This window comes from Giraffa tippelskirchi, chromosome 13 (assembly GCF_054371585.1).
Source record: "Giraffa tippelskirchi isolate mGirTip1 chromosome 13, T2T-mGirTip1v1.2.pri, whole genome shotgun sequence".
Taxonomy (NCBI): Eukaryota; Metazoa; Chordata; class Mammalia; order Artiodactyla; family Giraffidae; genus Giraffa; species Giraffa tippelskirchi.
In genome coordinates, this window is record NC_137287.1 from 75,605,431 (window position 1) to 75,622,073 (window position 16,643).

Sequence of the window (16,643 nt, forward strand, 5' to 3'; positions counted from 1 at the left end):
ACAGTACTTTGGTTTATGCTAGTAAAATCACTCAGTATGGGGGCTGATCTGTCCAAAAAGACTAATCTTGTGATTAGATGGCTGGCGCTTTGAGTTACATGATATCAACTGGACCTCCACAAAGGAGGAGGAGGCTTGGAGATGGAGTTCCAGGAGGCGGTCCCTCATTCAGTCAACAATACCTTCTTGATGAAACCCCAATAAAAACCGTGGACACACATTCTCCATGGAGCTTCCTGGGTGGTGATCCACAGTGGCGTGCCGGGAGGATGAGGAGTCCTGAGGGTGCAGGAGCTTTGCCTTTGAGATTCTCCCGGACTGAGCCCTGTGTATATCGCTTCTTTGGCTGGTTGACATTTGTATCTTTTATAATAAAACTGTAATTATAGGTGATTTTCTTCATTCTGTCAGTGGTTATAGTAAATCAGGGAACGAAAGGGGATAGTGGAAACCCCTGGATTTGTAGCCAGTTGGTCAGAATGCATGTGGCCTGGGAAGCCCAGAGCTTGTTTCTTGTCTCTGAAGTGAGGAGAGACTTGGAGTCCTGTACCTTCAACCTGTGAAGTGTGTGCTAACTCCAGGTAGCTAGCGTTAGATTTAATTTGTAGAGGATTTCTGCATTGAAAAGTAAAATTTGAAAAAAACACTGAAATAGATGTTATTAAAGGTTTCTATGACCCTTATGGATTCATATTGCACTTGTGTGATTAGGTTTAGCATTTATTGAGCATGTAGACTGAAAACATGAATGTTAAAAGAATTACCCAAAGTAGAAATTGTTATTTTTAAGAGATTTACAGTTATGGAAGCTTGAACAGGTCAATTTGACTGTTACCATCTTGGCATACCTGCCAGTGAGAACCCATTAAACAGCATTTCAGCATTTGCTTTCAAAGTAGCTCATTTACTTTGTTTCCAGATTTATGTTAAGTTTCTCATTATAGTTTCTTGTTTTCCCTCTTCCAAACTATTTTTTACATGTTGGCAGCAGATTCATTCTTTTTCCCCTAAAAGCCCAACTGATCAGATTGTTTCCTTGCTCAGAATTTTCTTAGCTCTCTGGTGTTTCTTGAATTAATACAGATCCCCTCATGGTTAAAGCTCATTTAAAACAATTTAGTGAGTCGAGAAATTCTTTTACTTGTAGCTGCATCTTGCTTGCTTCATTTTTTTCCTGGTGGACTTTCTCAGGATTCCAGTAAAGAGGCAGAAGAGAAAATACTCCAGACACAGATCTTTTCTACTGGTGCAGATGGTGGTGACATAGTGCATCAGTTCAGGTGTTCTGGACTTTCTTGGCATGTTGTTGTTACATAGTGACAAGAACTTTAGGTCTTGAAAGACTTCTGTAAATCTGCAGTAACCTTGTTTTAGGTATAGAGTAAACGAACAAGGGGCTTCTCTGGTGGCTCAATGGTAAAGACCCCACTTGCCAATCAAGAGACATGGGTTTGATCCCTGATCAGGAAGATCCCCTGGAGAAGGAAGTGGAAACCCATTCCAGTATTCTTGCCTGGGAAATCCCATGGATAGAGGAGCCTGGCAGGCTTAAAGTCCACAGGGGTCACAAAAGAGTTGGACATGACTTAGCGACTTAGTTTCTCTTTGGAGTTCACATGATTTGTGTCAGTTATTTTGACACTCTGTAGTTAGGCACTGGAGAAGGAAATGGCAACCCACTCCAGTATTCTTGCCTGGAGAATCCCAGGGACGGCGGAGCCTGGTGGGCTGCCGTCTATGGGGTCGCACAGAGTCGGACACGACTGAAGCGACTGAGCAGCAGCAGCAGCAGTTAGGCACATGTATGTTAAGGATTGTTGTCTTCTCTGAGATTGACCTCTTTACCATTATGTAATGCCTCTGTCCCTGGTGATTTTCCTTGTTCCAAAGTTGGCTTCATCAGACATTAATATAACTAATCCCACTTCTTTGTGATTAGTGTCAGCATGCTGTATCTTTCTCCATCCTTTTACTTTATATGTGTGTCTTTATATTTAAAGTGGGTTGCTTGTAGTTGACATTTAATTGTATCTCATTTTTTGATCACTCTGACAATCTCTGCCTATATTTAGACCATTAACATTTATAGTGATTATTGATATTGTTGGATAAACATCTACCATATCTGTCACAATTTTCTAGTTGTAACCCTTGTTCTTAATTTCTGTTTCTGATACTCTTCGACCTGCCTTTGGAGTTTTAATTGAATATTTTATAGGATTCCATTTTCTTTTTTTAGCATATTAGTTATATATGTTTTTTCTACTTCTGTAACTGCCTAAGTAAGAGTTTACAGGATATATATGCATTTACAACTAGTCCAAGTTCACTTTCAAATAACATTGTGCCACTTCAGTGATAGTACAGCTCATCTTCTAGTAACAAAATATTCATATTCCTAATTTCTCTCTTTTGTTCCTGGTGTCCTTGCTGTGATTCATTTCATTTATACATATGCCTGCATGCCCACACACATTCATGTATACATTTCTCCTATATCCTCCCTGAAGAACTTCTGAAACATTTCTTGCAAGGCCAGTCTGGTGGCAACAGATACCCTTGATGTTTCTTTATTTGAGAAAGACTATCTTTTCCTTATGGGTAATTCCACAGGATATATAATCCTTGATTGGTGGTTATTTTCTCACAATACTGTTTCATTTCCTTCTCTCCTTGTTTACATGGTTTCTGAGATGTCAGGTATAATCATTCTGTTTACTTCTGAATAGGTAAGATGTTTTCTTCTGCTGGCTTCTTTTTTTTTTTTTTAACTAAAATTTTTTTTAAATTGGAGAATAATTGCTTTACAATGTTGTCTTAATTTCTGCCATACAGCAACATGTGGGAATTAGCTAAAAGTATACGTATATCCCCTCCCTCTTGAACCTCCCTTCCGCCTCCCACCCCCCAATCTCACCCCTCTAAATCATCACACAGCACCAAGCTGAGCTCCCTGTGTTACACAGCAGCTTTCCACTAGCTGTCTCTTTTATAGATGGTAGTGTATATATGTCAGTGCTACACTCCCAATTTGTCCCATCCTCTCCTTCCTCTGTTGTGTCCACTAATCCATTCTCTACATCTATTGACTTCTTTTTTTCCCCTTTATTTTTGACTTTCTGCTGTTTGAATATGATATGCCAAGGTATAGAGGGTTTGTTTCTTTATTTGACATTTATTGTACTTGGTGTTTCTGGAGTTGCCTGGACCTGTGGTTTGGTGTCTGACATTAAATTGGGGGAAATTCTGAGTCATATTTGGTTCAAATATTTCTTCTTTTTCTTTTCCTCTTTCTTCTCTGGTATTCCAGTGATTCTTTTGTCACAGCTCTTATAGTTTCCCACAGCTCTTGGATAATCTGTTCCAGTCCCCCCCCCCCCCCGCCTCTCCCCCATCACTTTTTCTCTTTGCTTTTCAGTTTTGGAAATTCCTAGTGACATGTCCTTAGGTTCAGAGATTCTTGCTTCAGCTGTGTCCAGACTGAGGATAAGCCTATCCAAGGATGTTCATTTATATTATATTATTGTTTGATCTCTAGTATTTCATTTTTAGAATTTCCATCTCTCTGCTTACATTGTCCATCTGTTCTTGCATATTACCTCCTGTTTCCATTTAGAGCTCTTAGCATATTATCATAGTCTTTAAAAATTCTGGTCTAATAATTCCAACATCCTTCTCATGTCTGAGTTTGGTTCTGATGCTAGTCCGATACCCTTCCAGTTGTGCTCTTTGCCTTATAGTGTGGCTTGCCAACAGCTGGATATGATGTACTAGATGAAGGGACACCCGCCTTTAGTGGCATGATGATCAGGTGCCGACTGTCCTGTGATTTGGGCTCGGTGAGCCTCTCTGTCCCTGGGTTGTGAATTCTCACATGCTTCTTAGTGTCCATCCCCTGCTCATCCCATCGGTGGGATGGGATGGCTCCAGTGGTCTGGAGTTGGATATTCTCCTTCTCCCACGTGGAAGGCTGGAACAAGCTAGCTTTGGGATTTCTCTTCCCACAGTTGGGTTAATCTCTGGTAAAACCCTAGTTGGTTAGGACTGATAAAATAATTTCTCTTGAGGGTAGGATTTTTTAGGAAGAGAAAACTCTGGTGTATTTTAGAATGATCAGTTTCTCTCCCTCTGCTGGAAAGATAGGGGAAATTTTCTATGATGTTCACCTTGAGAACCTGGAAGAACTGTGGAATTGAAACTCACAAAAGTATGGGAAGTCTTCTAAGCCGCCTCTTCTCTGGCATTTTAACTCAGACTCCTGCACACTTAGCCTCCAGCAGTTTGATAGTTTCAGTGTAGATTTTCCTACCCTGGTGCTGGTTCCTGGTGATGTTTGTGCTCATGAGCTTCTGCTCTATTAAGTTGTGGTTCTGTGTATCTGCCTATCTATATGTCTAATTTGGGGGCAGCAGTTTGCCTTGTGACCTCACTTCTAAGGGCTCTAAGAAGAGTTGTTGATTTTTCACTTTGTTCAGTGTTTTACTTGTTAGGATGAAGTGAATACTTCCAAGCTGCTTACATGCCAGACTGGAAAACTGGAAAAAAAAAATTCCTTATTTTTGCTTCCTAAGTCTCAACTATACCTGGTGTCTCCTTGTCTAGAAAAAATTTGCTTTACCTACAGAAGGTAAACCATCACTCATTTTCTCAGAATAGGGAAGTGATTGCTAGAGCCCTTGAGTGAGGAAATAGGGACTGCCTACATTTCAAACAGCGTTAACCCATTTTGCTAACTTGGAAGTGCTCTTTTTCTTCATTCTCAATTGCAATAGTTGAATTTCCTGAGGATTCAACAGACTAGTTCTTAAGCTTTTTTTTTTTTACTAACAATACATGGTTCACCTTTCTTGGGTCTTCTCAGTAGTTTACCATGGATCAGTGTTGTTCTGTAGCTTTTGAGATATTGTTGCTGTTATTGCTTCTCATGTTTTCCTTATCCTTGTGTGTTTTCATTAAAATTCATTTATTGTAATGAAGAAAGGGGTCTAAATTAAATGATTTGGTTCAATCTGCCATACCTCTGTTTTTTTTTTTTTTAAACTTGTCAAGTTTAGATTTAAGGGAAAATATTCAGTTAAAGCTTGGTTTTCTTTTTTCAGTGCCCCCTTCACCCTACTTCTCAGAATCCAAACTCAACAAATAGATAATTTAATTCCCTGAAACATTTTGATAGAGACCTGTTCTTTGTCATGTTCCTTCGAGGGCAAGTAAAGCTAAGAATTAACTATGTAAATAGTTAGTGAAGCTAACTATTAACTATTGATAATGAAAGAGTTCCTTATTTTAGTCTTTCTGTGTGCAGATAGGGATAGACCTGAGTGTGTGTGTATTTTTATAACAAAAAATCAGTGGCCTTTTTTTTTTTTAATACCAAGTAACAAATGAAGTATACATGGGGAAAATAATTGTGATAGGTAACAAAGGTGCCCCACCTCCTTTTAAAGACAGACTTAAATATTTCATTAACCAGATGTTGACAGCTATTGTGATTTGTTTGTACTTAGTTATACTACAGTTTGGTAATTTGAATGTAGTCATTTACCTCTTAAAGACTTTTTAGAAATAATGTTTCTGCAATTTCTTCTTGTAATATACAGAGAAAGCAACCAGTGAGATGAATACTGCTGAGGATTGGGGCCTCATTTTGGATATTTGTGATAAAGTCGGTCAGTCTCGCACTGGGTAAGTGTTTCAGGGTTTCAAGGATTTTTATTTTTTCATCCTATTTATTAATGGGAATAAAACTACAGTTAGAAGGTAAAGCTTGTTACTACAATCACAATTTGGTTTGAAAAAAGAATGTTTTCACTAGCAAGATTCGAGGAATCATCATCCCATTTAGGTTACTCCTTTTAACAGTAGGGACAGCATGACCAGTAACAGTGTTGATATTTTAATTATTCACCCTTGTCCATATTTGTTCCCTAAAATCTAGTTTTTCCCACTGATTTTTAAAAGAAATTTTATTGAAATATAGTTGATTTACATGTTGTGTTAATTTCTGCTGTACAGCAAAGTGATTCACTTTTACCTATATATATTTTTCATATTCTTTTCCATTGTGGTTTATCACAGGGTATTGAATATATTTCCCTGTGCTATACAGTAGGACCTTGTTGTTTAGCCATTCTCTGTATAATAGCTTGCATCTGCTAATCCCAAACTTCCACTCCATCCCTCCCTCACATCCCCTCCGCTTTGGCAATCACCAGTCTGTTCTCTATGTGCACGATTCTGTTTCTGTTTCATATATAGGTTCATTTGTGTCATATTTTAGATTCCACATGTAAGTGATATCATATGGCATTTGCCTTTTTCTGGTTTACTTCGCTTAGTATGATAATCTCCAGGTCCATCTATGTTGCTGCAAGCGGTATTATTTTATTCTTTTTTTTTGGGGGGGCAAGTAATACTCCATTATATACACACCAGTCTGGGTCTGTTCATCTGTTGGTGGGTATTTCGGTTGTTTCTTTTCCCACTGATATTTAAGGTCATCACTGATTTCTCAGATACCAAATTTTTTGTTTTTTTCTGTATTCTTTTCTTCTTTGTTACATCTGCACATTTGACTCAACTAACCATTGACTACTGAAAGAGAGACAGTTTAGGGGAAATAGAACTGTAAACTTGTTGGCCTACAGACTTTTTGGAAATACAGGGCTTTCTAAACAGTACAGCGAGGGGATTAACTGAGTAGTGGTTTACAAGGTGTATACAGAGTAATGGTTTCCTCCATTCTTGGGCTAATAATGTCCAGTTATGAGTAGCCACATTTATCTCTTTGTGCCACACAAACACTGTCTTATTTACCTACTTTCCTGCGCAGAATGTTCGAGAGTGCTGCTAAATCATGCTGGATTCTCCTGGTTGTAGTATTAACCCTCTGATGGTGGTGCCTTCTCAGGCTCTTCTTCGATCCCTTTTAAATAGACATAGTTACTTAAACTTTCTCTGATCCTTTTTTTTTTTACCCAGCACTTTTTCTTTCTTTTTTTCTCTCACAGCTTCCAAGTATCTTTATGTGACATCTATAGCTTTTAGCTCTGATTCTGTTTACTCAAGCACTGCTCCCATGGATGCAGCATGATTTCAGAATATCACATGTTCACCACCTAGAACCCTGAACTCATGTCCCTTTTTGCTTTAGACCTACATTCCCTCCTTTGTCCTCACCTCGTTAATGACAAGGTTGTTCTCATTTCTGCTTAAAACCTCCAGCTCACCCCTGCATTTAGTTTCTTGAATTCTGTCAGTTTGATCCATGATCTCTCTCACGATGTTGATATCATAGAGTCTCCTTAGTTAAGTTCCTGAACTTGGTCAGATTAGGCAAGAAAGTTTGTCCTAAAGGCCTTTCTGCCCCTTCACTTGAGATCTTTTTAGCCTATAATGTGCTCCTCTTGGCAGGCTCCCAAAGTTGTGGCCTCCAAGTGTGGCCTCATCCATCCTCTTTGTTGTCTTTGCATTTTAGTATCCTCAGTCTTGTTCTTTCCGGCCTGGTTGCTTCCTTAATTTAATTGAAGTTCGAGTAGCTTCTGCATGTTGCTTATCTATTCCTTTTTCTCTATTTCTGTTGACCGCACTTTACTTGAGCCATCCTTAACCATGCTTAGACTAGTGAATTAACCTTCTGTCATTTCCTTCTGTCTTTTTCTGTCCAGTTCTTATAACCAGTTGCCATGTGACAGCTCTGACCATGTTACTCCCCTACCTTCCACTGAATTAAGCCTAGTAACCTCCTTAGGCCTCTGAATCACTTATTTTTCATTTACTTCTTTTGTACTCACTATTCTTTTCAATGGGCTTCCCTGGTGGCTCAGTGGTAGAGAATCCGCCTGCCAATGCGGGACGTGCAGTTTCGATCCCTGAATGGGGAAGATCCCCTGGAGGAGGAAATGGCCACTCTCTCCAGTGTTCTAGTCTGAGAAATCCCATGGATGGAGGAGCCTCGTGGGCTACAGTCCATGGGGCTGCAAAAGAGTTGGTCATGACTTAGTAACTAAACAGCAACAACACATTCTTTTCAACTCAAGTATTTGAATTGCCAGTGCTTTTCAGCCTTTTGTATTGCTTTTGGTCCCTCTGTTCCTTCAGTGGGGAATATTCTCATCTCCAGTCTCAGGGGTGTCTCATATCCTTCAGACCCACTGTGGTTATTATTTCTTCCATAAAGCCTTTCCCTATCCCAATGACTGAAAGTCTAAATTCTCAAAGCACTCTATCAAAAACCATTCTTGTTTGAATTTTGTCTTGTGTAATAGCAATTTATATGTGTCCAGTAGATGTAGATTTGTAGCTTGTTATGCAGAGGAAAGCACATAGCCTAGTGGTTGAGGGCATGGACTCTGGGGTGAGATGCCTGGGCTGGGACTCTGCTCTGACTGCTTAGCTGTGTCACCGGTGGTCATAGTAGCTTTAGTTTGCTACTTGAGAATAAAAACAGTTATCTTTTTCATAGGGGGTTTATGGTGAATGCGAGATTAGTTACTACATGCAAAGTGTTTATGATAGTATCTGGGGCATGGGTAAGTGGGTGCACCTCTGCTTCTTTTTGATTAAAGTGATGTTGTCTGACAGTTTGTTGAGCATGAGGTATCCACCTAGCTCCATCCCTGTGTGTTTTGGAGATAAAGCTTTTATCTAGCATTGCAGTTGGAAAATCCCCTCCTCTCTTCACCCCATTAGTTTTCATTTTATCTTTAGTTTGGTGTTCTTCATTTTGTAGATGCTTTTTATAATAATGTGGTTAGTGGCTTGAAATGAAAAGACAAACTCCCTTTCATGACTAGAAATGTTCCATATTTTTCTAGTTAAAAAATAAATTTGAACCCATCTAAAAATCCCGTATGATACACTGTGAGGATTTAAAGAGATCAATTTGTTTTTCTGCAGCTAACATTATTATACTAGAAACTCTAATTTGTTAAGTTTTTTTCCTATGTTTTTCTTGTGATGAGAACTGTTAAAAGATGTACTCTCTCAGCAGCTTTCAAATATACAACCAAGTATTGTAACTATACTCTCTGCGCTCTGCATTACACCCTCAGAACTTACTTATCTTGTAACTGAAAATTTGTACCTTTTGGCCCATTTTACTAATTTTGCCCACCTCTCCACCCTTCTGGCAACTACCACTCAGTTCTGTTTCTGTGAGTTTGATTTTATTAGATTTCGCATATCAGTGAGATTGGACAGTGTTGGTCTTTCTCTTTTATTTCAGTGAGTGCAGTGCCCTCAAGGTTCCGTCCATGTTGTCCGCAGGTCAGGTTTATGTTGTCTAAGAACCTAGATATGTATTTAAAATGTACTAATTTGTTGCTTTAAATAGTTGTGTTTTATTTGTATTTTGTTGTTATCTAGTATCAGTAGGTTTAGATAATGCTCATTTTAAACTTTTTTCATATTTACTTTAGAGGGCATTCTCTCTCTCACTATTTCTCTTGAATATTTTGTTACCCTTTGGAGATTTTAATTGACATTGTGCCAAATCTGTGAATTTACTTGAGAAGTGTTCTCAGCTTTGCTAATTTAAATAATGAGGGGTGGTTCTTTTTGTTTTTTATTAATATTTTTTTCCTTTTCTCTGTCTTTCTTTTCCCTTTTCACTTATTTTTTTCTTCCTTAATAGTTCTTGCTCTCTGGTTCCTTTAAAGTCTTATTACGTTAATTTTCACACAGTTATTTGTTTATATAAATGTGATATCTCTTTCTAGCTCTTGTTAATGAAGAATTGTTTGAAAAGGACTATACAATAGTTGAGATACCATTGTAATCTCACTAGGGTTCAAAAAAATGCAAACCCACAAAGTTTATGTGTGTGATTTCTCTTTAAAAATAATGTTTTACATACATATCTGGTTGTATTTTCACTTTCTTGCTGTGCCTTGATGACTTCATAGTAGGAAATAAGCATTAGGGCTGCATTTTGATTTTCATGAGCCCTCAGCACTTTTGTCTTCCTAGGTCCCTTTCTCCATAAAAAGTGATAAAAATGTTTTATGGCTGCATTATTATAAAGACAAATGTTATTATTATACATGAAAACATTTTCTTTGATCTAAGTTTGTGGCATTTAGTACATCCACATTACTATGAGATCATCTCTGCTATCCATCTCCAGAACTTTTCATCATCTCAGGTGAACTCTGCCTGTCAAACAACTTACCATTCCCCTCTTCCCTTGAACCTGGTAACCATTTACAGTTTTGTTTTAATTTTTTTTAATCATTTTATAATTAGGTATGTGGAAAACTCATGGAGATCTGGTTTATGTTGTCTAGGAACCTATTTATGTTTAGTATGGGTTGCTGATGGTAGCATATGAATATTGAACATACGTATTGTACATTGTTAGTGAAGTATTCTGGGTACCTGGTGTGCTTTAGAAAAGATTGAAACATGTCACTGGTGTGAAAGGGAAAGTGGGCATGAGTTTTCCTAAGACTGGTGTAGATAGGGCAGGTTGAAGTATGCAGTTCATAAGGTTATTTGTGTACTAGGCAACAGTCTAGGTTTTTTTTTTTAAAAAACATTGTCAAAAAAATAATTGTCATATGGAGTTAATCTGTGATTTTATAAAATGTACAGATCTATTTAAGAGGATGGATTTGGGGAACGGGGAGGGAACTTTAAGAAAAGCATTTCTGCTTTGTAAGATTTGGTTTTTTTAATCAAAATGATTTGTTACCAGCAATATTTAGTATATAAATTATTTAGTATATAAATAAAATAACTTATATTAAAGTCTTTATCCCCTAAGAAAATAATATTTTAAAATCCTTTTGGCCCTTTTTAAAAGAAAAAAATTCTTTCTTGTAAACTGTTTTGGAATTGTGGTCATTTGGAAAATATTCTCAAGTTTTAAGGAGAAATGAAGAGCCAATTATTGTGAAATTTCATTTACTCAGAGAACTGTGACCCAGGAACATGGTTCCAGCAGTCTTTCAGAAAACCCTCCTTAATTCTTCCTCTTTGAACCACACACATGTGTGTTATTTGTTTGTTGATTTATGGAAATATTTATGCTTATGTGAAATATGTACTTTTTTGTTTCAAAAATAGTTACTCACATGGCTCAAACATTAAAATAACTTAAAAAGGTAAATATTGACAAAATAACTCCTATCTCTATTTCCCTCCCCCATCCTCTGTAGGTAGCCACTTCTGTTTTCTTCGTATCTTTCTATTGTTGCTTTATACAAATACGAAAATAATTTTCCCACATTGATAGGCAATAAACATATTATATTCACTGTTCTACATTTGTGATTACTTAATTCCTTAACATATCCTGTCACCCTGAAGTGTTTGAATATGCTAGACTTAAACTTAAAAAAAAAAAATTCTGAATTTTTTTTTTTCTGACTTCGTAAGAAATTCACATGATGTTTAGTGTGCAGTTCCAGTGTCTGAGTAAGTACTGAAAAATGCTTAGCCGGTGAGGTCATATGATAGACTGAAAAGTCTCTGTTCAAAATCAAGAGAACTTTCAGAATAATAGTAGCAATTTTCTTTAATGTGTCTTCACATAATAAACAGCTTTTGTCTGTTAGTTTTGATTGATTTGTTTATAATTTCATATGTAAAAAATAGATGTGAGAATCAGTATTATCACAATAAACAATTAATATTCTATAATTGACATCAGATTAATTTGTGCTATTCTTTTACATCTTAACTATCTTTGCTTAGACAAAAATACAGTTGACTGAGAGTGGAAAACATGATAAACTTTTCTCTGTACTTGGCTAAGAGATCTGTTTAGATAGTAAGGCTTTTGATTTATTCATATAAAATTAGAAGAAGAAAATGACAGTTGTTGATATTTTGTGAAAAATATGAATATAGGCCTTTGGAAAAGAGTTTGTTAAAAATATTTTTCATTGGCTTTATGTTGTTTTTCCTGGACTTTGACTATCTTTGGGCTTTAACTGGAGGTTGATAGAATATGTCTTGTTTTTTTTTTTAAGGGAAAAGTAATCTCTGACCTAGACGTCTTCAGATTAGAAGGGCAGCTTCAGGTCAAGAAACAGATCTCTTCCAGTGTTTGTTTTGTGACAGTCATACCCTCAGTTTACTGGCCTTAGGTCTTTAAGTCTTTCATTTATTGACTGTTCATTATCTGTGTTAGGGACTTTATACATACCTCATCTGTTATATGAATTATGTATATTTTTTTTTCCATTATTCATTTGACTTTGTTTTCTCGTTTAGAAGTTTTCGATTTTTTTTTTTGTTGTTGTTGTTGTTGTTTTCTGTTAAACCTCAACATGAACCAGTCATGCTACTGCTGCTGCTGCTGCTAAGTCGCTTCAGTCGTGTCCGACTCTGTGCGACCCTATAGACAGCAGTCCACCAGACTCCGCCGTCCCTAGGATTCTCCAGGCAAGAATACTGGAGTGGGTTGCCATCTCCTTCTCCAGTGCATGAAAGGGAAAAGTGAAAGTGAAGTCGCTCAGTCGTGTCCCACTCTTAGCGACCCCATGGACTGTAGCCTACCAGGCTCCTCCGTCCAGGGATTTTCCAGGCAAGAGTACTGGAGTGGGGTGCCATTGCCTTCTCCAGTTTTCGATTTTTATAAAGCTGAATTTATCAGTTTTCCAGTTTTTAGAATTTTGAGTTATAGACTTTCCTTCTTTAAGATTTTAGTAGAACTATCTCATGTTTTCTTTACAGTTTCAGTTTTTATTTTATAATTAGTGTGCTTTGTTTTTTAAAATAGAATTTTAGATTTACAAAAAAATTGAGCTAATAGTACAAAGAATTCCATAACCCACCCACCCCCCTATTATTAACATCTTGCATTCAGTTCAGTTCAGTCACTCAGTCGTGTCCGACTCTTTGCAACCCCATGAACCGCAGCAGGCCAGACCTCCCTGTCCATCACTAACTCCCTAAGTCCACCCAAACCCATGTCCATTGAGTTGGTGATGCCATCCAGCCATCTCATCCTCTGTCGTCCCCTTCTCCTCCCGCCCTCAATCTTTCCCAGCATCAGGGTCTTTTCCAGTGAGTCAGCTTTCGCACGAGGTGGCCAAAGTATTGGAGTTTCAGCTTCAACATCAGTCCTTCCAATGAACAACCAGGACTGATCTCCTTTAGGATGGACTGGTTGGATCTCCTTGCAATCCAAGGGACTCTCAAGAGTCTTCTCCAACACCACAGTTCAAAAGCATCAATTCTTCGGCGCTCAGCTTTCTTTATAGTCCAACTCTCATATCCATACATGACCATTGGAAAAACCATAGCCTTGACTGGATGGATCTTTGTTGGCAAAGTAATGTCTCTGCTTTTTAATATGCTATCTAGGTTGGTCATAACTTTCCTTCCAAGGAGTAAGTGTCTTTTAATTTCATGGCTGCAATCACCATCTGCAGTGATTTTGGAGCCCAAAAAACTAAAGTCAACCACTGTTTCCCCATCTGTCTGCCATGAAGTGATGGGACCAGATGCCGTGATCTTAGTTTTCTGAATGTTGAGCTTTAAGCCAACTTTTTCACTCTCCACTTTCACTTTCATCAAGAGGCTCTTTAGTTCTTCTTCACTTTCTGCCATAAGGGTGGTGTCATCTGCATATCTGAGGTTATGATCTTGCATTAGTGTGGTATATATTGTATATTATATATTATAAGAAACGAATCAATGTGGTGGTGGACTCCAGTATTCTTGAGAAAAAAAAAAAATGTGGTGGTGGTGATGATGGTGTTTAGTCGCTAAGTCATGTCTGACTCTTTCGACCCCATAGATGGGAGCCCTCTAGGCTCCTCTGTCCATGGATTAACCAAAGTCTGTAGTTTACATTAAGGGTCACTCTATATTATACAGTTGTATGGGTTTTGACAAGTCCATAATGACATGTATCCATTGTTACAGGATCACGCAGAGTAGCTGCACCAACCTTAAAATGTCCTCTGTTCCCCCTATTCATCCCTCTCCTTTCTCTCTGAACCTCTGGCAACCACCAATTTTTTTTTTTTATGACTATTTCTGTAATTTCCCCTTTTCCAAAATGTACAATTAGGAGCATATAGTATGTATAACCTTTTCAGACTGGCTTCTTTTACTTAGCATAATGCATTTAAGCATCATATATGTTTTTTCATGGCCTGCTGGCTCATTTCTTTTTATTTCTGAATAGTATTTCCTCATCTGAATGTATTATAGTTTGTTTATACATTCACCTATTGAAGGATATCTTGATTGCTTCCAGTTTTTGGTGATTGTGAATAAAGCTGCTGTAAAATCATGTGCAGTTTTTTGTTTGTATGAACATAGATTTTTAAAAACTGGGTAAATACCAAAGAGCATGATTGCTAGATTATATGATAGGACTGTACATAGCTTTTGTAAGAAACTGGCAAACTGTCTTCCAAAGTCTCTTGTAGTTGTGATTTCATTTTTTACATTTAAGTCTTTGATATATTTGGAATTTATTATGTAGTTTGAGGTATGGCTCTAAATTTATTCTTTTCTGTTTGGCTACCTCAAAATTTTAGCACCATTTATTGAATGATCTTTGTCCTTTCTGATTTGAAACAGTACTTTTATATATTACATTGCTTTATGTATTTGGATTTTTAAAAAAATTCTCTTGTGCCATTGGCATGTATCTACTCATGTGCTGCTACCATGTGGTTTTAATTATTAAAACCTTATAATACGTTTTAATACTTGGCAGGGCTGGTTTTCTTCTTCTTCTGTTTTTTTTTTACAGTTTATTAATATTTTTGCCCCTCTCTACTGTCCTCACATTAACTTTTGGATTGGCTTGGCTAGTTTATAAACAGAACTATTTTTTTCTAATGGGCTTAGTTTTAAATTAATGGTTTTTTGATATTAAAATTTTCCTATCTGAGAATGTAGCATATCTTTCTGTTTATATCCTTTAATAGTGTTTTAAAGTGTTCTTGTTAACAAATCTCATTCATTTTTGGTGAAGTTTTTTAATCAGGTATTTTTATCCTTTTGCTGTTGTTCAGTCACTAGGTTTTGTCTGACTCTTTTGCAACACCATGGACTGTAGCCCACCAGGCTTCTCTGTCCGTGGGATTTCCTAGGCAAGAATACTGGAGTGGATTGCCATGCTCTCCTTCAGGGGGTCCTCCTGACCCAGGGATTGAAACTGCGTCCCCGGCATTGGCAGGCAGATTCTTTACCACTGACCCATCCACTAGAGAAGCCCATTTTGTCCTTTTTGCTGCTATTTAAGTGAATCCTTTAACAGCTGGTTTGATGGGAAATTTCTTTTTTCAAAATAGACTGTATTATAACAATGGTGTACCCTGAAGAGGTACACTATTTGTAAGGGGAAAGCGATGTGATGATTCAGGAGAAAGTGGCAACAGCTGTAGGTGCCAAGACCTTGATCAGGCAGTGGGATGTGGGTCTGATTAGATCTGATATTTCCATCTTTACTTGCCCCAGACAGTGATTTTCCTTTTGTATTTTACATGATTTTTTAAACCATCATGTAAATGGCAACCCACTCCGGTACTCTTGCCTGGAAAATTCCATGGACTGAGGAGCCTGGTAGGCTACAGTCTATGGGGTCACAAAGAGTCAGACACGACTGAACGACTTCATTTTCATTCAGTAGAACAGGATCTACAGGGTCCTCATGACTCCCAAGATCATTTCACAGATGAGGAAACTAAAGCACTGCGATTTTAATGTGACTTGTCTGAGAGTTGTAGAGGCAAATTGGAAGTCAGGTTTCTTGACTCAGGTTATTTTTACCAATTGTATGTTTTTTCTCACTTCTTTGTGCTGAGTCCTCAAGTACTTATGGTGCCTGGTTATTTAAAGTCAAAATCATGAACTAAGTGAGACGTACCAGTTTTTTTTTTTTCCAATTGGAGTTAGAAATTGCTCTGCAGTGTTGTGTTAGTTTCTGCTGTACAACGAAGTGAACCAGGTATGTGTATATGTGCATCCCTCCCTCGCAGGCTTCCTTCCCCTCCTCACCCCACGCCTCTAGGTCTTCATAGAGCAGTGAGCTGAGCTCCTTGTGCTGAACAGCAGCTTCCCTCTAGCTATCTATTTTACACATGGTAATGTATATAAAATGGGCTTCTTAGGTGGCTCACATGGTAAAGAACCTGCCTGCCAGTGCAGGAAGCACAGATTCGATCCCTGCATCAGGACAATCCCCTGGAGAAGCAAATGGCAACCCACTCCAGTATTCTTGCTTGGGAAATCCCATGGACAGAGGAGCCTGGAGGGCTGCAGTCCATGGGGTTGCAAGAGTTGAATACGACCTAGCAACTGAAAAACAACAACAAATGTACATAAAGACATACTGATTTTATTAAGTTTTTAGTGATTCCTCTTTTTCCCATACATGATATAACCTGTGTTTTGTTTGACTGATATATACTTCTGTGTTATATGATCTAGGAAACTCAAATATCATACTAAATTTAAGAATAGCATTGAAACATGTATATTATCATGTGTGAAACAGAACACCATTCCATGTTCGATGCATGAGACAAGGGCTCAGGGCCAGGGCAATGGGATGACCCAGAGGGATGGGATGGGGAGGGAGGTGGGTGGGGGGTCCAGGAAGGGGAACACATGTAAACCCATGGCTGATTCATGTCAATGTATGGCAAAAACTATTACAATATTGTAAAGTAATT

At 37.8% G+C, this 16,643-nt stretch overlaps 1 protein-coding gene across 14 annotated transcripts in view; it reads left to right on the top strand.

Annotated features, from left to right (window-relative positions):
* STAM (signal transducing adaptor molecule) overlaps nt 1–16,643 on the top strand; it is a 77,460-nt gene that overhangs the window by 9,798 nt on the left and 51,019 nt on the right. For all 14 annotated transcript variants that reach the window (XR_014072400.1, XR_014072402.1, XR_014072401.1 and 11 more), the window contains exon 2: nt 5,598–5,682. Coding sequence is in view for 7 of the 14 variants with exons in the window: in XM_081553775.1 (XP_081409901.1) it covers nt 5,598–5,682 (85 nt within the window). In the remaining 7 variants the exon portion in view is untranslated. The remainder of the gene's footprint in view (nt 1–5,597; nt 5,683–16,643) is intronic.